At 50.8% G+C, this 20,675-nt stretch overlaps 1 protein-coding gene across 4 annotated transcripts in view; it reads right to left on the bottom strand.

The window, feature by feature from the left end:
• MYH11 (myosin heavy chain 11) overlaps positions 1-20,675 on the bottom strand; it is a 145,060-nt gene that overhangs the window by 9,268 nt on the left and 115,117 nt on the right. For all 4 annotated transcript variants that reach the window (XM_037814262.1, XM_037814263.1, XM_037814264.1 and 1 more), the window contains 21 exons: positions 19,339-19,460; positions 19,171-19,240; positions 18,860-19,020; positions 17,580-17,688; positions 15,658-15,789; positions 15,346-15,552; positions 14,298-14,435; positions 13,117-13,240; positions 12,592-12,763; positions 11,218-11,430; positions 9,908-10,052; positions 6,873-7,079; positions 5,232-5,336; positions 4,990-5,142; positions 4,478-4,726; positions 2,652-2,864; positions 2,090-2,302; positions 1,670-1,831; positions 1,132-1,260; positions 726-814; positions 211-334 (listed from right to left, as the gene is read on the bottom strand). In XM_037814262.1, the coding sequence (XP_037670190.1) occupies positions 211-334; positions 726-814; positions 1,132-1,260; positions 1,670-1,831; positions 2,090-2,302; positions 2,652-2,864; positions 4,478-4,726; positions 4,990-5,142; positions 5,232-5,336; positions 6,873-7,079; positions 9,908-10,052; positions 11,218-11,430; positions 12,592-12,763; positions 13,117-13,240; positions 14,298-14,435; positions 15,346-15,552; positions 15,658-15,789; positions 17,580-17,688; positions 18,860-19,020; positions 19,171-19,240; positions 19,339-19,460 (3,237 nt within the window). The remainder of the gene's footprint in view (positions 1-210; positions 335-725; positions 815-1,131; positions 1,261-1,669; positions 1,832-2,089; positions 2,303-2,651; positions 2,865-4,477; positions 4,727-4,989; positions 5,143-5,231; positions 5,337-6,872; positions 7,080-9,907; positions 10,053-11,217; positions 11,431-12,591; positions 12,764-13,116; positions 13,241-14,297; positions 14,436-15,345; positions 15,553-15,657; positions 15,790-17,579; positions 17,689-18,859; positions 19,021-19,170; positions 19,241-19,338; positions 19,461-20,675) is intronic.

The following is a 20,675-nucleotide window of genomic DNA, read 5'->3' as shown; positions in this document are numbered from 1 at the left end:
CGGAAGAGGAGAGGTGGGTGCGAGGGGGCTGGAGCCCATGCCCTGCTCTCCCACCCACCTCCCTGGCCTGGTGCCCGGGGGGCCCGTGACGCCCTGACTGTACCAGGCAGGGCTTTAGAACTCGCCCCTGCTCTGCGGTAGTTCCAAGCTGCTCTGCTGCTCAGGCGGGCCCTGGAGCCCCCACCCGGACCCAGGCCCACCTGCCCTCACCTGCTGCGTGGCCTTCCGGACCCGATCGCTCATGGTCTCCATGTTGCCCTGCTCTTCCTCCAGCTCCTCCTCCAGCTGGGCGATCCGGGCCTCCAGGCGGCGCTTCTCGTCCTGAAGTGTGTTCCTAGGGCAGAGGAAAGTCTGGGGCCTCCACCCTCACCCTGGCTCAGGAAAGGCCCTCCAGAGGGAGGAGCAGCACCTCGGGATTGCCTTCGCGACGCTCAGAGAGGATTAGAGGACTTGTACAAAGCTACACAGTGAGGAATCGGGGAGCTGGGACTAGCACCCCATGTATCAGGCCGAGGCAGGTGAGGGAGTGAGGACCCCCCCTCCCAGTTCCCTGACTTCCCAGCCTTCCCGGCCCCTCCTCACTCTCCATTCAGAATGGGTGACACTGGCCAGGCCTCCAAAGAGGGGTGTGAAAACACTGAGAAAGGAGGCTGTCTTAGGAGGTTCCTCTTGCTTCGTCTTCTAGAGCACCCCCTCTCTCCCCATGGGCACAGGGGTGGCCTCACCTTCCCAATACGCTGCTGGCCAGCTCCTCGGCCAGCTCGTCCTTCTCCAGGTCTGCCTGTTTGCGAGCCCTCTCAGCTGCAGCCAGATCCTGCAGGGCAGGATGGGGAGGGAAGGGAACCTGCTGTCTGCAAGGCAGGGGCGAGCCCACCTGAGAACCCACCCTGCTCCTGTCACCAGGCCCCTGGCCATCTCTACAGCTGCCCTTGAAAATGGTTGCTCCTCATCTGAGCTCAGGGGAGGCCCCCAAATATATCAGAGGAGAAAAGGATGGATCTCTCCACGCTCTTACTACAGGGTTCACTCATTTGGAATGTTGGGCGAGGAAACAGAATCCATGACTGCACAAACCTGGGGTGCTGAGACGATGTCCCCACCAAGGCCCTCATATCAAGAAGCAGTCTTTACCTCCTGTAGCTGCATGAGCTCTGCTTCTAAGCTCTTGGCTTTCTTCTCATTCTCTTTGGCTGTGGCAAAGATCTCTTCTCTAGAAGCACGAGCATCTTCCAACTCTCTCTGGAAGTCCTTCATCTGAGCCTGCATGAGGCAGCAGGAGGGGCAAGCTAAGGTGGCCTTACTCACCCAAGTTCTCCTGCTCAACCCGTCTTTCCATGCCAGCCCCTTAGTCCTCAGGAAACCAAAGAAAAGTCGCTATTAATGTGGGCATTCCCTTTGGTGCCAGGTGGCCATTTTGGGGACACTGTTCTAGATGGGCTTAGCAGACCTGTCTGCTCAAGTTGCTGAACTCCTGATGTGAGCTGAAGACAGTGGCCAAATTCTTATGTACGGTGCCCTACCCAGGGCAGGAAACAGCCACCAAAAGCCAGACAGCGATGGAAAAACACCAGCTGAACTGGCACCCATGTCAGAGGCAGGCCCATCACCTCCTGCTGCTGCTGACATAGCTGGCCCACGGCAGCTCCTCCAGGCCACACCCTCGACTTACCTGCAGTTTTCGAAGCTGCTTGATGGCTTCTTCCCTCCCCTTGATGGCCGAGTCAGCCTGAAGCTCCAGGTCTTTCAGGTCCCCTTCCAGCTTCTTCTTGGCCGCAGTTGCCAATGCACGTTGCTTCCGCTCATCATCCAGTTCTGTCTCGTACTCGTGCAGCTGAGCATGGAAGAGAGATGTGTGCTGTTTGGCTGCTCCCAGAGGGCTGGCTGCAGCCTCCACCAAGCTCCTGTGTGCACACAACTCCTTCCACCATCACAACCACCTGCAAGGTGGGTTTTCTCAGCCCCATGGTACAGGTGAGAAAACAGAGTCTCCATAAAGCCAAGCAGTGTTGGGGCAGGAATGAATCAGGACACCCCTCCTCCCCACTCACTGCACCCCCCTCACACCCCCTTTCCCCCTGACATGTACTACCTGCCTCTGGAGCTGCCTCCTCTTTTCTTCATTCTGCTCATCCCGGGCTTGGAGATCTCTCTCAAACTGGACTCTGAGGGCCTGCATGTTGACCTCTAGCCGCAGCTTGGCATCTTCCGTGGCCTGCAGTTCATCCTCCAACTCTTCTAGCTGGGTCTTCATCTCCTCCATCTGGGTTTCCAGGGCCCGCTTGGACTTCTCCAGCTCATGGACCTGGCCAGCAGAGCGGGCACCACCAATTACATGAGTGCTCACTTCATTAAGATGGTCAAGCAACCCATAGTGCATGTCAATGAGACGCCTCTTGCCTGCACACAAGGTCCATGACCAGGTAGCAAGGTGGCCTCCTGGGAGCTCAGACTGGAGCCTTCCGCTCGGACCCTGTCTTCAACTGCTGTCTCAAACCACTCCCATCTTGGCATCAGCCCAAGCAGCTGCCTTCAGCTCCCAATCATGACTGACTATGAAAAAGGCACAGAGCCAGCCCCCCACCCCATCTACTTCTAAGTAGCAGAGAGGTGGGTTGATGAAATGTGTACAAAGAGAATAACGAGCAACTTACGTTCTTGCCCACATCATCCTTGGAGCTAACCAGATCTTCCATTTCGGCTTTGAGCATTTTATTGGTCCTCTCGAGTTCCTCTTTGGCTTCCAAGGCCTCTTCAAGGGCCCGAGCCAGGGACAAGGCCTTGGTCTCCTTTTCCCTGGCTTCCGCCTCGGCTCTGTCCCTTTCATCCGCGTATTTGGAAGAAACGTTTTTCTCTTCTGCTAACAACTACAAAACAACAGAAGATCCAGAGGCAGGCATTTGTGAGAAATGCTAGGCACGACAAGGTTGGCTTCATTTATTTTCATATATGGGGAAGAAGCCTTGTGTCCCATTGAATTTTCAAAGTGCAGGTGTAAACAATTTAGCTACCTATGGAAGTTTATAATATTCTTGGTTTCTGACTTCTAGGTCAACTTTACACAGAGCCCAAATCAGCTGAATCCTTGCGCTTTGAACCAACTAAAGTTGCCCAAGATAGGTAGAACATACTGCTACCAAGGTCAATGTGGAATTTAATCCTTCCAGAGACGAATTCTTTTCTTGTATCATGACCACAAGTAAGTATCTCACATAAGAGTCCTGTCGGTCAGAGCAGGGCAAGGCGTGTGTATGTGGATGGAACCGCACACATTTATCCCTTCTTTGAAAAGCAACTCAGAATACACCATCCTGAAGTTAATCTCATCTTCAGAGAGAGAGAGACCAGTGCCTTATATACATAGCGTCCAAAGACCAGACTTCCAGAATTCAGCAAAGACAGGGAAGGAACAGGGGTCTCCAAGCAACACAGTCAACCCCCAAACCCTTCATTATATGTGACAGGAAATAAAGGCGACCCCAGACCCGTGACCAGATAATGAAGCAGTAGATTACAGGCAACAAAGATGAGCTGACAGCATAGAGAAGGGACACTGATGGAAAGGGAGAGTCGAAAGTGCCATGGGGAAGCCCGGCACTCTGAGGCCATTTGGGGAGGGGAATGAGCTGCCAAGCCCTTGATGTTTGGCCTCACAGCACAATCTAGAAATTGATTTTTAGGATACCCTGAGTCACTTGTAAATGAAGTCAGGCTTCCTAAATAAGGGTAACATTTATTAAAAGTTGGCATCTAGGGGTTTGGGTCATACAGGTGTCTGCATTTATCCAAACACTTAAGATCTGTACATTTCATCATATATAAATTTTAACTCAAAAGAAGCAAAACTGTGAAAAGAAAAATGAATTCTAGTTGATGATATGCAATGCTGAAGTACTAAGGGGAAAGTGTACAGCTGTTTTATTTTGCTTTGATATGCATCCTTTTGAACCATATGCATCCTTTTGAACAAATAAGTGTTAAAGCAAATGTGATAAAATGTTAATGAAAGAATCCTGGTGAAGGGTACACAGGTGTCCCCTGTACAAGTCTTCCAACTTTGCTGTGTTTTTGAAACTTTTCATAATGTAATGTTGAAGGGAAGTAGGTATTTAAACAGCATAAACTTCAAATTACTTGGAATACTCAAAAGAAACTCCATAAATACCTGTTGAGTGAATAAAATAAAGGAAACTCCTTCCTTATCAGGATGAGAACTGGAGTATCACTGGCCTGCTGATGGCTCAAAGGTGGTGCTGCTTAGAGAGGTTCACACTCTTTGGGCTCCTGCTACTGTCCTTACTCTGCTGTACTAGCCCTATTTTTTCAGTCACACAGAGCAAGACAGCTGTCCAGTGCTTCCAGCAAAGTCGAGGATGGGACGTGGCCACACACTCGCCAGCCCCCCCGATATTGGGCCTACACCACCTGGACTCCCTCGGCAAATGTCCATGAACAAAGCTGAGGGCACGCTGGCCCCTACCTGATCAAACTTCTTCTGCTTTTTCTCCAGGTTGGACACCAGTTGCCGCTGGTTGTCCAAATCAACGACCAGGTCATCTAGCTCCTGCTGAAGCCTGTTCTTGGTCTTTTCCAGTTTGTCATAAGCGGCCGCCTTCTCTTCGTACTGCTGGGTGAGGCCTTCGATTTCCTTCTGGAACTTCTTCTTGCCCTCCTCCAAGGATTCCACAGTGCTGGCAAAGTCCTGCAGCTTCTTTTTCGAATCAGAGAGCTGCAATGGCAGTGTGCAGGGTAGAGTGAGAGGTGGGCCGTGAGTGGATCCCATCCCTGCCCCCAAAGCCCCGAGAAGTGAAGACCTCTTTCCCCTAGTTGAAGACATCCAATATCAGGGAGAGCCACAGTGAGCCAAGCAATATGGCGCCAATGTTCTACAAGCAGCAGAACATCAGAGCACGTGACGTCCACTCAAGGGCTCTGGGCCCAGAAAAGGCTTTGAGAAGACCCATGACCAAAGCAAGGACCTGTAGCCGGCACCTGTATGTTCAGAGTTGAGATGTGGCGTTCCAAGGTCTGCTTGGCCTCCATCTCCTCGTCCAGCTGGTCCTGCAGGCTGTTCCGCTCATCCTCCAGCTGGCGGAGCTTGGTGGACACGTTGAGCTTCTGCCGCGTTTCCTCCTGAAGCAGCTCCTACAGAAAGGACACACAGACATCCTAGGGACTCACCCCCAGGAAGGTCATACCCCAGGGCCCCCTGGATGATGTGACAGGGTACCCACCTGGGTGTCCTGGAGCTGGGACCCCAGGGACGCCACATCCTTGGCCAGTTTGATGGCCTTCCCCTCCGCCTCGTTGAGCATCCCTGTGACACTCTCTACTTCGTTCTGAGGGCACAGAGAGCCTATGGTTAGTCAGGATGTCTAGGACAGGATCCCGAGCCTCAGGAAGAGGAGCCTTTTTCACTCAGAACACATCACACCCTCATGTGATAGGACTTGTGGTATCTATTGATTGAGAAAATACCCACAAAGGTACGGAACTCCTAAAATGATAACTCTGTGCCCCCCTAGGGAAGGCCATGGCCTGAAAGCTGAGATCCCTGACTCTAGACTTTCTGGTGTAAGAACCTGTTAGATTCCCAAATTGTGTTGACTGGGCCTTGATCCCACTAAACAGATCCTGGATCTCTACTAGGGTTGGCAAAGATGAAGCACAGGTCTGAGATTTCAGATGCAGAGCAGTGCAGTGATCTTACAGTTGGAGAAGAGAAGGCAGGACGGCATTTGCACTTCTAAGGAGCCCTGCCTCCCCCACCCCCTTCCTCACCCCTAAGTCTCTGCCCTTTCACTAACGCTTAATGGCCAAAACCAAAAATGCAGATACTAAAGGGAAAAAGCCCTTTACCATGTTCTCTGCCTTTTACCCCAGCCCCTTGTATGGCCGAGAAGATCCTTTTGATTGTATATCAGCCCATCACCCATCCTCTTCCTATTTACACTGAGGATATAAATTAGTTGGGCTGTACTCTAATCTTTAAAAGCCTTCATCTGCTTTTTATTGCTTTTGTTAGGATAGCAAAATCACTGCTCTCAACTGCATGTGAAATAATCAACTCCCCCCTTGCCCTAGCCTGAAAGCAAAATTAAATATTTATCAAAATATTTTATATCTATTCAAAGCTAAATCACACCAAAGATAAAGAGACCATGTCCTTTCCCAGCTTAAAACCCATCCATGGCTTCCCATCACACAGGGTAAAGATCAACATCCACATCACAGGGCCTCAAAGGCTGGTACCACTGACCACAGCCTACTTCTGTAGTCCCGTTTGCACCGTGTTTCCCCTTCCAACTTGGCACTCCAGCTAGCCTGGCCTTATTCCATCTTTTCTAATGTTTCCCCGTACCACTGGGCCTTTGCACATGCTATTCTCTCTGCCTCACAGACTTCTACTTGTCCATCAGATTGCACATCCTTCATAGGGAAGTCTTCCGACTTCCCTCCTCCCAGGCCAGGCCCCTGGTTATTTAACACTTGTTGTACCATCTGCCTCACCTTTTCCAGCATAATTCTACATTCTTTTGTGAGATTACTGATGTCTTTCCCCCCACTAGGCTGGAGCTCAACTGGGGTAAGGACACTGTCTATTTTCTTCTTTGCTGTTGTGTCTCAAGATTAACCCCACATCCTGGCACACAGCAGGCACTCAATAAATACTTGTTGACTGAGCAGATGAAGGCTTTTCAAGATTAGATCAAATGGGGTGACCATCTCCTCTTCCCAAGAAATGTAAACTAGAGGAAAGTGACTCGGTTTGCAGCAAGAGAGACTTTCCATTGGCTGGGAAGAACCTCACCCCCACGGAACCAGGGCCCATACTCACCTGGCACCGAAGGCTGCCTGCTGCATTGCCTCCTTACCTGCAGCTTGTGGACCTTGTCGTTGAGCTCGGCCCGGGCCCGCTCCCCATCGCTGTACTTGGACTGTAGTTCCTGCAGCTGCACCTCCACCTTCTTTTTTCTGTGCTCCACCTCCTGCTTTGCCTGGTTCAGGGCCCGCAGCTCACCAGCCAGGTCTGCATTCTCCTTCTCCAGCGTCTGCTTGTTCTTCTCGAGGTTCGCCTTGGCCTGGCCAAAGACGTGGGTGGGGGGTGGGGGTGGGGGGATGTGTTAAGACAGGAACCTAAGTTGTCTGGGAATCCTCCTCCTCTCTCCTCCTTCAGGTAAGTCCAGGGATCTGTGCTTGTCACCTCAGGGGAGGGACATGGCAGGGTGGGAAAAACCTCTCCCCATCAGTGAGACTTTGGATTCTGCTTTCTTAAAGCATGGAAGTTGCAAACCAGCATCCCCTGGGTTGCTTCTAGCCTTCCTCATGTCCTATTTGACCCGTTCAGTCCTTTTTGTAAAAAAATTAGTTGCCAACATTTTAATAAAAAAATTTCACATAAATATCTAAATTCCCAGCTTCTCTTTAAAAAAGAATCTAATGTTCTACATCATGATTGTGGAGGTTGTTATACCAGTGGGTATGTTTGTCAAAATTCTTTGTAACTTATAATTGGTGCTTTTTACTGTAAATACCTCAATAATTCTGACTTTAAAAAAACAAACTAAAGATCTGGAGACAGGTCTTGCCTTCCTCCGGGGAACAATCAGCCAACTCGGAGCAGTGGCCGCCTCTGTAGAGGGGGCAGCCAAGCCTGCAGTGAGCCCCAGTTACTCCTATCACCCCTCACTTGTACCAGCAAACTCACACTGCTAGTTCCGTGACAGTTAAGAGAACGTCACCAACTCGGCTCCTCTGTGCGTGTGATTTCCCTAAGAAAAGAGTGATTGCAGCAAAAGCAGGAGCAAGAAGGGGTCCTCTCACAGGGCGTGGGGAGGAGGAAAGACGCAAGAGAGAAGTATGTGGGTCCCCAGAGCAGAGGAAACATAACACTTGGCTTTCCCACAGCCCCCGGGAGGGCATCCTCAGAGAACATTCCTCCATGCCCAGCACAGCCAAGAGCCGCCAGACCCCAGACAGGATACAGGCTCCTCGTAGTGGTCACAGTGCCGGGTGATGAGCAAGGACCCTAGGAGCTCGTAGGGGGCCTGGGACCCCTAAAACCACACCCAGCCTACAACCCCAGAACTGGGACAAACCTGAGGGGAGGTACTGAGGGGACCCAGGTAGGACTTGTTTTCTCCACCAACCTGATGGAACCAGGGTTCCAAGTCAGAACCACAGTTGTTAGGTCAAGTCCAGATGGTCCTCTTTTTCAGTGCACCTGAGCTGGTGGGCAGAGAGACAGCCTTCACCTGCATCCACACAGGTGAGCAGTGAAGGCTGGCTGCTGGTGGCATTCATAGCTGTGGCTTTCCAAAGAGGCCTGGCTGCAAATCCCAGGCTTGGGTTCCAGCCTCTGCCCACTTCTAACGGTCGCCTGGCTTAAGGGTTGTCAGGTGCCCTTTCCAGGACCCACTCTTCTGCCCATAAAATTAAAAGGGACGTGACGTCTCACTATTGCCTTGAGGGCTAATTATTTTACAAGGTGGAAACTGCCCATTCTGGCTCAAAATATATAAAAATAAAAAGGAAGACAATTGAAAGGGGAAATATGTGCCATAGTTCTAATGAGCAAACTTGTATTTGTCCAACATGTATAAAGAATTGATAAAACGGATAAGGTTAATATTCAGATTCCACTTGACAAGTGAGCAGGGGACATGAGCACACGCTCGTCTGGACAGTGAGCGTGAACGTGCAACACTTTTCAGTGTGTGGTCCCAAGACCACCCCGTCAGGGTTGAAGGTGGCGCCAGGAAATCTGTATTTTAAAGGCGTGAAATAGGTTTAAAATAGGTGAAATTAAATGAGTTAATGTATGTAAAGCATTCGGGATACTGTCTGGCACATTATGTGCTACATAAGGGATGATGATGATGATGGTCACCTTAACACATGGTAAAGTTTTGGATTCTGCTAGAGCAGGTGGTGAACCAACCCCAGCAAGGAGCTCAGTAAACCATCTCATGGAATAATGATCAGCTTGACTAGTGATAGAAACAAATGCAAACTCTAACAATTTTTAGGTAATGCTATACCTAAAAATTAATAAAGAAATTTCACATAAATATCTGGATTCTCAGCTTCTTTAAAAAACAAAACAAAAACAAAACAAAAAAACACCTAATTTTCTACACCCTGACTGTGGTGGTCATTTTGCTAAAGCAAAGTCCCATACTGAAGAGCATGTTGGAAAATCACTACACCTATACACTGACTGTGATATAAAGTCGATCAGATTTTCAGGGAAGCACTCTGGCGGGATATTACGAGCTACAAAAAGCTCACCCCTGGGAATGAAGCACAAGGAAACAGTCCAAAGGGAGAGAAAAGTACCCGACATAAAGCGATTTGGAGTACTGCCATCTATCACAGTCCCAAACCCCATACGCCCCAAATAGCCCAACAACTAATCTAATCTAAAAATGATTAGATCCAGTGGTTCTCACAGCAGGCCAGACAGAGGTGTTTTGCCACAAGAATCAAATAATGACAATCTTCCTCCAACCTGCGGAGAAATCAAGGGGTATAAAATGTTCTGAATTTTCAGTTATCCTCCCAGAATTTCTTTTAATTCCTTTGCTGTCTCCAAGGGGCCGTGTACTGTAGATCCCACCCTGTAGAAGTTAAGAGATGCTTGGGTTCAAATCGCAGCTCTGGCCTGGGGCAAGTCCTTCACCTGCAGGAACTCTTTCTTCGTGTGGAACACAGATTTCATAGTACCCATTTCATAGGGTGGTTGTGAAGATTTATTGGCATCATGTATGTAGGGATGTAATAAATGTTAGCTGCTGTCATCATCACTAGAGCCTTGTCTCGCTCACTTACCTTCGTACAGACCCCAACATGTGGTTATTTGAAGCCGTCGACATATTGGCCTTTCATGTTACAAAATATCACGACTCACCCTCTTGAACTGCTCAAGCTGCTCGGTGAGCTCCTCCACCACCTGTGTGTGTTTCTGCCGCATCTCCTGGACCTGGGCCTCGTGGGACCGCGTCTCCTCGTCCAGAGCCTTCTTCAGCATCGTCACCTCCTGCTCCCTCTTGGCTCTTGATAGGAAGAACACAGTGAGGGGCAGATGGGTGAAGGCAGAGGTTCACCTCCGACAGCACTGCACAAAGGAATGAGAGCTGAAGCCCCCAGCACTGCCTCTCCCTCGCTGTGTGACCCTGGGTGAGTCACCTAACCTCTCTGGACCTCGAGTTTCCTCCACTGCAAAACGAGGAGCATGTTCCCTGCCCAGAACCTCTCTCAGGGCCCCCCAAAAAATACACAAAACAGTATGATTGAAATAACTTCTATGAACTACAAAATGTGCCTCAGCTATTAATACTAGGTGATATTTATTGAATACTTACTGGGTGCCAGGCCCTGAGCTAAGTTCTTTATATACATCATTTCTGTAATCCTCAGAGTGACCTTAAGTGGCACATGTATTAGAATTTCCATTTTATAGACAAAGAAACCTAGGATAAGAGAGGTAAGAGGCTTGCCCATGGTGTTATGGCCATGATGTGATAGAGCCAGAATTTGAACCCAAACAGTCTGACTCCAAGCTGTGCTTTTAACTCCTGGACTGTGCTTTTCTGTATTGTTGCCAGGTGGGAAGGGAGCAGAATATTATTCTGGCCTCTAAGCATGGGGAAATGAATCTTAGGGCATAGCACCTGGCCCAAGGGACACATTCAAAACACATTCACGTATTTGTTGAATGAATAAATGACCTAGTTTCAGTAGAGTCAGCATTCATTATCTGGCAGGTGACCTGGGTTTGTTGTTGTTTATTTGCCTGCAGTGAATCCTATATCCCAGACCAATCTTTTATTTTAAAAATTAAACACAAACACACACACACACACACATACACACACACACACACACACACACACCTATATCTATATATATAAAGGCAGGAAGGAAATATTCAAAAATGTTAACTGGTAGGATTAAGGTTGACTTTTTTTTGGCATCTACTTCTCTACATTGCTCGAATTGTTCTTTAATTGCACAGGAACTATACTGTGATGTAAAAGAAGCAGGCAGATTAAAAATGATCATGCTGCTATTAAGTAAAATGTGATCAGGCAGGGAATGTAGTGCCTGAGGAGCCCTGTGATGGAGGCTTTGCTCTGGGGTTGCACCCTTTCACACAGCCTGTCCCGTGGGTACAGTGGGACAGCAGGGGCTGCCGTGGCCAGGGGGCTGCCCTCTCACCTGAGCTCCTGCTGAGTGGCTGTGCTGTCCAGCGTGTCCTCCAGCTCCGTCTTCAGGGCCTCCAGCTCCTCCCCCAGGTCTCGCTTCTGCTTCTCAGCCTTGTTTCTCGCAGCCCGTTCTGAGTCCAGGTCCTCCTGCAGGTCCGAGATGACACCCTCCAGCTCCCGGATCTTCTTCAGGGCATTGTTCTTTTGAGCAATTTCATCGTCAAGCCTGCCAGGGACATCACCAGAATGAAGACCCTGGGGCCCCGGCCCCCCCACTATCTCACAACGGGGCCTGACATGGCTTGCTGGAACCAACCACACTTATTCTATAGATGTCAAAATGTGTTCCACCCACATCCCCAAGACACACAGAGGCCTCACTGCTAAGTCGGACTGCCTGTAGGTTTAGGCAGGAAGTGAGTGCCAAGGCCTGATACAAAAGCAGGCCATTGGTGGGGGGGGTGGGAGGGTTGTGTGTGAAAATAAAGCAAAGCACCTTTCCCAGATTAGCAAGTGCCTGGTTCCCAGTAGGCACCTAATAGATGCCTTCTGAATGCACAGCAGCTACTCCCTCCTGGGAACTCTCTTTGTTCTTTCCTGGCTTTGCTCAAGCAGCTCCTGAGAGCCTGCTACAAGCAAAGCCCCTGGCCAGGTGCAGCTGGGGGAGAAGCTTAACCCAGCACTACTGGTCTGGTGGAGGGGTAGCCCTGCACTGAGGCAGGATGTGGGAAGTGCGGTTCAAACGGCATCACGTACTTTAGGAGTTTCGTGGAAGGGGGCTCCCTCCTGACTTCTTGACTTGGACCACGATGGGTGGGAAGGGACTGCACAAGGGAAGGCAGCAAGGCCAGGCGGAGCAGGAGGTGAGCGCTGGGACTCACTGTACTTGTGAACTTGCAAATGGGGGTGCAGGCAATGAAAAGGAAAGCTAAATGGTCACGTTGGGGTCAGACTGTGGAGGGTGGGTGGGCTTTGGGTGCCAGGCTGAGGAACCCGCTCCCCTGTACAAGTTCATGCCCGGTGGTGATTCTGGCTGATCACCCTAGTGCCATCACGTGGTACAAAGTGTGCAAGGAAAAGTCTGGGCCAGGGGAGCGATTAGAAAGCTCTGGGGCTCAAATCCCAGCTCTGCTTCCTAAACGCTAGGTGATCCTGTGCACGTTCCTTCTCCCTTGGAGTGGAACCTGCCCAGGTGCCTGGGAAGACTGCGCTTGAGCTTAGGAATGTGATGCCACAACAAGTTTGGAGGGAAGATAAGAAAGTCAAAGGCATGGTTCTGGAGGTGTGAGCAGGGTTGGGGGTGCTTGAAGGAAGCCTGGAGTGGGCTGGAGCTGGTCACCGAGGATAAGCAGGGCCCACAGCGACACGCCCGGCCCGGCCGCGCTACCTGGCCAGGGCGGCCTGCAGCTCCTCCTCCTTCTTGGCCAGCTGCATCTTCAGTTCGGCGATCTGGGCCTGGAGGTCGGCGATCTGCTCGTGGAGGTCACTGGCTTCCCCCTCCAGCTTCCGCTTCAGCTTCTCCAGCTCCTGCCGGCTCTTCTCCTCCTTCTTTAGCCGCACTGCAACAGAGCCGGGGGCTCCTCAGGGGGTGGGAACCACCCCAAAGACACCTGGGGGTGGGTGGGGATGAGCCTTTCTGCCCAGTTGTGTTGCATGAGGAAATGCACACGTGCACGCACATCCATCTCCCCACCCCGTAATCACTGCTGCCCAAACGTTATCCTCTGGAAGGAAAGTTAGTCCCACTAAGAAACATCTTCTATTATTAATGTGTGTGTTGACTTAGGGTGATTTGGGGTGCTCGGACAGAGCTAGAACACTCTTGAAATAATCTGCCCTTCTCAAATTTCCTTTCTGATTTTCCAGGTTTTCAAAAACTGCACTTCACAATGCCTTTGGGAAGACAGGTTACCTTCCAGTTCTGAAATCATAGATTCATGCTTGTTTTTCAGCTTGGTAAGATTCTTGGCTTTCTCTTCCTCTTCTGCAAGATTTGTCGTTAAGTCACTAACCCTCTCTTCCAGGAGTTTTCTCTCCTTTTTGAGGAAAGGAAAAGAAATATCATTGGCTTTTTTCCTTTCTACAGGACATTTAACTTCTAGTAATTAAAACCAAATACAACCTAGAGTTTTAAAAATGGCAAAGAGAAGTTTCTTGATAATAATACTTCTTAAAAACTTATCCAATTCTCTTCCCAAGCCTATCACACTTCATGCCCCATCCCACGGGGCCCCTTTCAGTTCTTCCCTTGTGCCAGTTCATCCCTGCCCCGGGGCCTTTGCACAGAGTGGACTGTCTGCCTGGGACATTCCTCCACCCCCCTCTTCCACTAACTACTCCTCACCCTTCAGGTTTCCACTTACATGTCACTTCCTCCAGGAAGCCTTCCCTGAATACCCCCACCTACATCCCTTAGTTCTCCACTCCTACAATCTGGTGAACACCTCTTTCAGAACCCTGCCTGCAATTGTAATCAATAGTAATTTGTATGGTTTTCTGTTTGCTCTCTCACTAGAGCATAAGCCTATGAGAGCAGGGTGCTCCTTCACCCATGCATCCCCTGTATGCACCACAAGACCGAGTCCCACTAGGTGCCTTGCTGATAGCTAGCTTAAAGAACTAAAAGGATCCAGTTTTCAGTGAGGCTGGTTAGTGGTTACTGACCAACCATAATGGTTTGCCCAGGACTTTCCCGGATTTGGCACTAAAAGTCCCACATCCCGGATACCCCTCAGTCCCAGGCAGACTGGGATCACTGGCTGCCATATTATCAACTAGAAGTGGTCAATCAGAATGTGGGAGAGGCCCCCGACTCTCAGGCACATTTGCCTGCCTTGCTACAACTTGGGGATTTCTACTCATTACAGTGTTTGTGAGAATCACTCCTTGGCTGATGGGACCACTAGGGACCCAGTCCAACACACACCTGCATCAGGAAAGCAGGCACAGGCTGTGCTGTCACCACAGGTGGTGGGGGGTTAGCCCCATGCCGAGCTTAAATACCTTGGGTGCCTCTGAACAAAAACAAGAGCCCCTGGGGCCCTTGGCCCTGGCGAGCCTGTAGTTTTCAGCACAGACACTCTGCCCACTCACTTTTGAGAGTTTATTGTTCTGATCATCCATGACCAGGATCTCGTCCTCCAGTTTCTTGATCTTGGCCTCAGCTGTGACTTTCTCGAGTTGTAGCTTCTGCCTCGCAGCTTCCTCCTCCTCCAGCTGTTCTTCCAGGTCCTTTGTGGGAAGGGAAAAGAATCATGGACTCACTTAAAACAAAGTCACTCTCAAGGTGCTCTGGGGATGGATGACCCCCGAGTACTCTTCTATCTCCTTCTGTGGGGAAGAAAAGGTCTTGGCAAGCCTCTCTTTTGTGAGGCCTCTAGCTCCTCAACTGTAAAGTGGGGAGAGAAGAATATTTCCAAATATTTCCAAGAGGCAGAGCCTTGAGTATGGGTTGGACTGAGTGACTCACTAATGAATAAAATAGAGGAAGTGATGGAGTGTGGCTTCAGAGACTAGGACATAAAAGGCTCTGCAGCTTCCTCCCTGCCCTCTCTTGGGCCGCTTGCTCTGGGGGATGCCAGCTTCCATGATGTGAGGACACTCAAGCAGCTTGTGGAGAGGCCCCTGGTTTGAGGAACTGAGGCCTCCCACCCAACAGCCGTATGCGGGCGCCATCTTGGAAGCGGCTCCTGCAGCCCCAGTCAAGCTTTGAGATGACAGCAGCCCTGGCCGACATCTTGACTGCAACCCCATGAGACCGAGCCATAGCCACCCAGCTAAGCCACTCTGATTCTGACCCACAGGAACTATGTGAAATAATAAATGTTTCTTGTGTTAAGCTACTAAGTTTTGGGGTGTTTTGTTATGTAACAACAGCTAAACAATATAAGTAACCACCACTCGGGGTTGCTATGAGGAGAAAAGGTGTTAGCAAATAAAAGGTAGGGCAGTAGAGCAGAGCAGGTTCTAGAGGTGTCCTGTGTTCAAATTCTGGCTCTAGCTGTGTGGCTTTGGGGCAGAAGGCCTTCTCTCTCCAAGGCTTAGTCCAACGGGGACACATGTCATCAGCTGCACCTCCTCAGACTGCAGCGTGGGTCAAGTGACTTGGAACCCAGCAAGGGTGGCCCCTGCAGTGCCTCACCAGCATCTGCTGGGCCATCTTCTTCTTTTCCGCCTGCAGCTGCTGGCCCCGGTCTTCCTCCTCCTCCAGGCGGGCCTCCATCTCGTGTAGGATCTCCTCCAGCTCCTGCTTCTTGGCTGCCAGCCGTACCCGCATCTCTTCAGCCTCCGCGTACAGCTCTGTCTCGGCCTGTAGCTGCTCCTGCAGCAGGTTCCTCTCCTCAGTCAGCTGCACACAGGTGGTGGGGAGGAGCCTGGTGAGCCCACGGGGGCACAGGTCCTGCCCTCCACCAAGGGCACAGTCCTCCTTCCCAGCCCCAGCCGTGCTCCCTACCTGCGTGTGCTTCTGCTCCAACTCCTTGAGCTCACTCTCTGCCTTCTGCTGCCGCTCTTTGGTCTTCTGCAACTCATCCTCCTTGGCCTGCATCTCCTCCTCCTGCCGTGTCACCTGCAGCAGCGGCTTTACCTGCACACACGCACGCGCACACAAACACACACACGCTCAGGTCAGCCTGTCGTCTGTTTTCATGGCAAAAGGAATACACTCTTGTTGAAATAAATTAGACCAGTGGTTCTCAACCAGCGACAACTTTGCACTCCAGGGGAAACTCGTCTACGTCTGGGGATATTTTTGATTGTCACAACTAGGGGCTGGGTTGGTGCTACTGGCCTCTAGTGGGTAGAAGCAAAAGATGCTGCTCAACATCCTACAATGTGCAGGACAGACCCACAACAGAGAATCATCTGGCCCAATATGTCAATACCACTGAGGCTGAAAATCCCCAAATTAGAGCAACACAAAAATGTGCAAAGTGAAAGGAGAAAATCTCCCTCTTCCCCTTTCAATCTCATCCTGAGACAGAGCTACTGCTGACAAATTTATATTTTCCCTTCCAAAGAAAACAAATCCTGACATCCTACCTCCCTAAAGTTATTAGTATTATTAGCATTTCCTTTCAGTCTTTCCCCTCCTCCCACATTTAAAATATATAATTGAAATTAAACTACCCAGTCTTATATGCTGCTTTCATTATTTAACATAATAAGATAGTGATCACCCCAAGTTGTTACATCCTGTTTATAGCCATCATTTTTAACAGTTGAAAAATATTCCACGATGAACTATTATTGAACTAATCAATCTGCTAGGGCTGGGCACTGAAATTTTGCTACTCTAAATAAAGCCATCCTAAATGCCTTTACTTTCTAATTTTCTTTATCTCAGGTGGTTTTCTGAGGACAGTTTTTCAGAAGTTGGGTCAAAAGGCATGAACATTTCCAAACAGCAGCTTCCCCAACTATTCTTTGCAGGCTGACTCCTAACTCGTTGTTTTCAAGCCCCCGCAACAGCACAATGGTGGCAGCCTCACCACAGTTTGCCATCATCTATTTATTTCTGTGATCATGGGTTTATCGCCTGCCCCCACCCCCGGCCCCACCCCGGCCACTCGACTGGCATCTCCCTGAGGACAGGGGCCCAGTGCCTTGTTCACCGCTGTGTCCCCAGCACCTAGCAGGCAACTGGCCCCCAGGAGTCACTCAATAAATATTTGCTCCACCCCAATGGTTTGTGCCAATGTACACATCTACACACTCAGGGCACATAAGAGGAAGCCTGGTCTACAGGAACAGAGTAGTAGGTCTTTACACGTGCATGTGTTACAACCACAAAACTGCGGGACCAATGTGCCCAGAAGCCTTTGCCTCTACCAGCAATAAAAAGGAATGAACACTAAAAAATAAAAAAATAATAAATAAAATAAATAAGGAATCAACAGTTAACACCACGACAAACTGGACGGCTCTCCAGAGAATTACACTGAGAAAAAAAAAAAAAAAAAAAAACCACTAATTCCCCAAAGGTTACATATTTATGATTTCCGTTTCTGTAACATCCTTGAAATGAAAAAATTACAGAAATGGAGAACAGATTCGTGGTTGCTGGGGGGTTAGGGAGGGGGTGGGCACAGGAGGGAAAGGGGTGTGATGAGGGTCCCCCGAGAGTAAGGGACAGGTTTCCTATCTGCACCGGGGCCACGGCTATAATCCACGTGCCATTGAGGAGTGGCCTTCTCAGGCTTGGAGAATCACCCATGGTCAAGGTTTTGGGTGTTTTTGAGCACGCCACGGTTGTACATCCACTTTTAACCATCTCCAGTTCACACCTGGAATGCCCACAGTGGGGAGTCAAGGTGGGGGGACTGGGAGGAGGCAGGGCGCCTTCTGGGGGGCGGGCCCCGGGCCACTGACACTCACTTTGGTGAAAAGGCGCCACCACTGCCAGTTCCGCAGCTTGAGGTAGGCCGCGCAGTTCCTCTGGATCACCTTCATGGCCGTCAGCTGCTGCTGCCTCTTGGCAAAGGCCCTGGGGGGCGGGAAGGCAGCACCGTGAAAGCCCCCCTCCACGCACTTCACCCCCCAGTCCCCGGCATCCTGACCCGCAGGGTCCCCAGACCAAGCCACGTCTGCCGGCTTATAATTTTGTGACTTGCATGGAGACGCTCTCCCTTCTCTCCAGCTCAGATTCTTCAGGAAGTCCCCGAGCACTACCAGCTCGAGCGTGTGGTCTGGGTACAGACAGCTTACATGGTCAGGAGGCAAACAGCCTTTTCAAGGCAAGGACAACCCAAGGCTCACAAAATGCCCTGGACTCAGCTATGGTCCAGGCACCACCCAGGAAACAAATCTACACTGCATCTTTCCTACAGAGACCCCCTCACTCCCCCAGCTGTGCCCTGCCTTCCCCAAAGCTGGGTTTCTGGCAAACCTATTCTTTCCCAGGATCTATTTTGGAAACCTTTAAGTGGAGATCCTGACACTGAAGCAACTCTTCCCATTTAAGGGTTATAGAGTTTGAGAAACCATAGAAGAGTGAGCACCAGCCTCTTGTCCCTGCTCCGCTGCCATCCTGGTCACCATCTTGGATGTGGGTGAACTTTAAGAATTAAGTTGCCCCAGTTAGTTTGGAGGTGGGAGGGCTGGTAGTGTATTCTCCTTGTGAAACTTAACAAGTTAGGTCTGTCTCTGGACCAAGGGCTCGGCTGATCTGGTCTTGACCATCTTGGTGCCACTCGGCAGTGAATCAGCAGACACAACAGGGGCTCTGCAGATGAGGGTGTGACTTATCCCTAATGATAATACAGGCTCCAGACCAAGAGCTCTCTCCCAACCCCCAGACAAGTCCTCTTCAAGGTGTGACTCTCATCCAGCAGCCAGTAGAAGAACATGAGGCTCAGAGAGGTAGAGTAACTTGTCCAAGGTCACCCAGCAAATAAGTGGAGGAGCAAGGACGAGAACCCAGGTCTAAAACTCCAGAGCCCATGCACTTCCCTGCCCTGCACTTATGCATCTATTGAAAGGGGCAGCATTTTTACCCCTCAAGAAAAAGCTGCCATTCAATTGATGAAGCTTCTGAAACTAGACGGCCTCTCAGAATTGGGGAATGAGAACACAAGGCCAGAAACCACCCCCTAATTTTTTGTTTTTCTGGTCTGTGCTTATGGTGAGGTTATTAGGACACGGGACACAGTCTTTACTTTCTGGCCAGATAGCCGCGGCACATGGCCTGGAACGCCATGATGATATCTGTGATCTTCAAGTCCCGTTCCTCTTCCAGGTGGGCCAGGACCCCGGTTCGGAAGAAGATCTTGCTCTGCCCGATCCTGTACAAGTTGGGGTCGAGTTCTAGGGCTTTGATCTGCAGAAGGAAGGAGAAGAAAAGTTCCCGTGCTGAGCTGCGCCTTTTGAGTGGTGGTTGTTTAAGAAGCATCCCCACCCCATAGCAGAGCGGCCAGAGGCTGGGAGGTGGGCAGTTTGATTTCTGGGGAGGGTCCCAGACCAGACTCACCATGAGAATGCAGGCCTGCTTCCCGTCCATGAAGCCTTTGGGAATGGCGTTTGAGGCCAGGATCTCGTAGCTTGAAACACAGGGTGGAAGTCAGAGTGCACCTTATCGCTTGTCCCTCCACCCCGCCCCCGTCACCCCCGACCCAGCACTGGGCCCCAGCAGGCTCACCGTTGGCGGAACTCCTGGAAGACGATTCTGTTGGGGAAGCCCTGGCGACAGATCCGGATGCCTTCCAACACCCCATTGCACCGCAGCTGCTCCAGCACCAGGAACGCGTCCAGCTTACCAGACTGCGAGGGCGAAAGAGGGCAGTGACCACGGGAGCTGGGCCAGGGGGTGGGCAACAAGCCTAAATCCCAGGCCTGGATGACCAACGTGGTCAGCTCAGGGGGGATTAGCTGAGGCCCAAACGCGGTCTTGGCTGAGGGGTCAGGTGCACCGGAGCTCACCTTCACTGGGTTTTCAGGCCCTTTAACGGGTGCCTTTTGCCCCATGAGCTCTTCATGCTTGGGGGCACTAGCATCACCTAGATAGAAACTAAGGCTCCATCCCTGTTACCTCCTTCTCCCTTCCCTTCCTGCCCAGCACCAAGTTCTATAGCTCCTACCTCCCAATTGTCTCCCCAGTCTGCCCACCTCTCTCCACCCCCACTGCCACTGTCTTCACCTCACCACCATCTTCTCCTGCCTGGGCAACCTCCACAACCTCCTGCCTGGTTCTCAGCCTGCAGTCCCACATCTCCAGCCTCTAAAATGATGTCATACCCCCGCTTACAAGCCCCCAGTGAAAGGAGGCCACACTCTGGTCAGCTCACCAGGAACTCAACCATCTAGCTCCTGCCTCCCCCTTCAGCCTCATATCCAACCCCCCAATCCCTGCCTCACACCATCACATGCCAATGACACGGAACTACCTTCACTTCCCACCTCCACACTTTGGCTTACCCTGGTCCCTCTGCCTAGGGTGCTTCCCCACCCCTGCTCCATTTCACCGGAAGACGCCCGCTCATTCTGCAAGTGTACATCCTCTCGGAAGCTCCCGTGGAGCCCTGGGGCTGCAGTGGAAGATCCAGCTCCTTGGTGTTCTCCTATTTTACCACATTCCACGGTGGCTATCAGCTTGGGTAGTGACCTGTCCCACTAGGTCAGGATGTCTCAACCCCAGCACAGTTGACATTTGGGGCCAGATAATCCTTTCTTGTGGGGGACCATCCTGTGCATTTAGGACGTTGAATTTACCATCCTTGGCCTTGACCTGCTAGATGCCTGTAGCACCCCCTACTCCAGGTTCTGACTACCAAAAATGTCTCCAGACATTGTCAAGTGTTGCTGGAGAACAAAAACCTCCCCTTCCTGAGGATATCTGCTGGATTATGAGAAATCTGCAGGCAAGGAGAACACCTTACCCAGCGCTCTATTCCTAGCACCTGGCGCAGGTAGGACAGCTCAGTAAACATTTACTGGAAGAGTGAATGAATGAATGAATGAATGGGGGCCCATTAGGGC

This window comes from Choloepus didactylus, chromosome 21 (genome assembly GCF_015220235.1).
Source record: "Choloepus didactylus isolate mChoDid1 chromosome 21, mChoDid1.pri, whole genome shotgun sequence".
NCBI lineage: Eukaryota > Metazoa > Chordata > Mammalia > Pilosa > Megalonychidae > Choloepus > Choloepus didactylus.
Note: the sequence above shows the minus strand (reverse complement) of the source record. Positions and strands in the feature narration are given on the sequence as shown.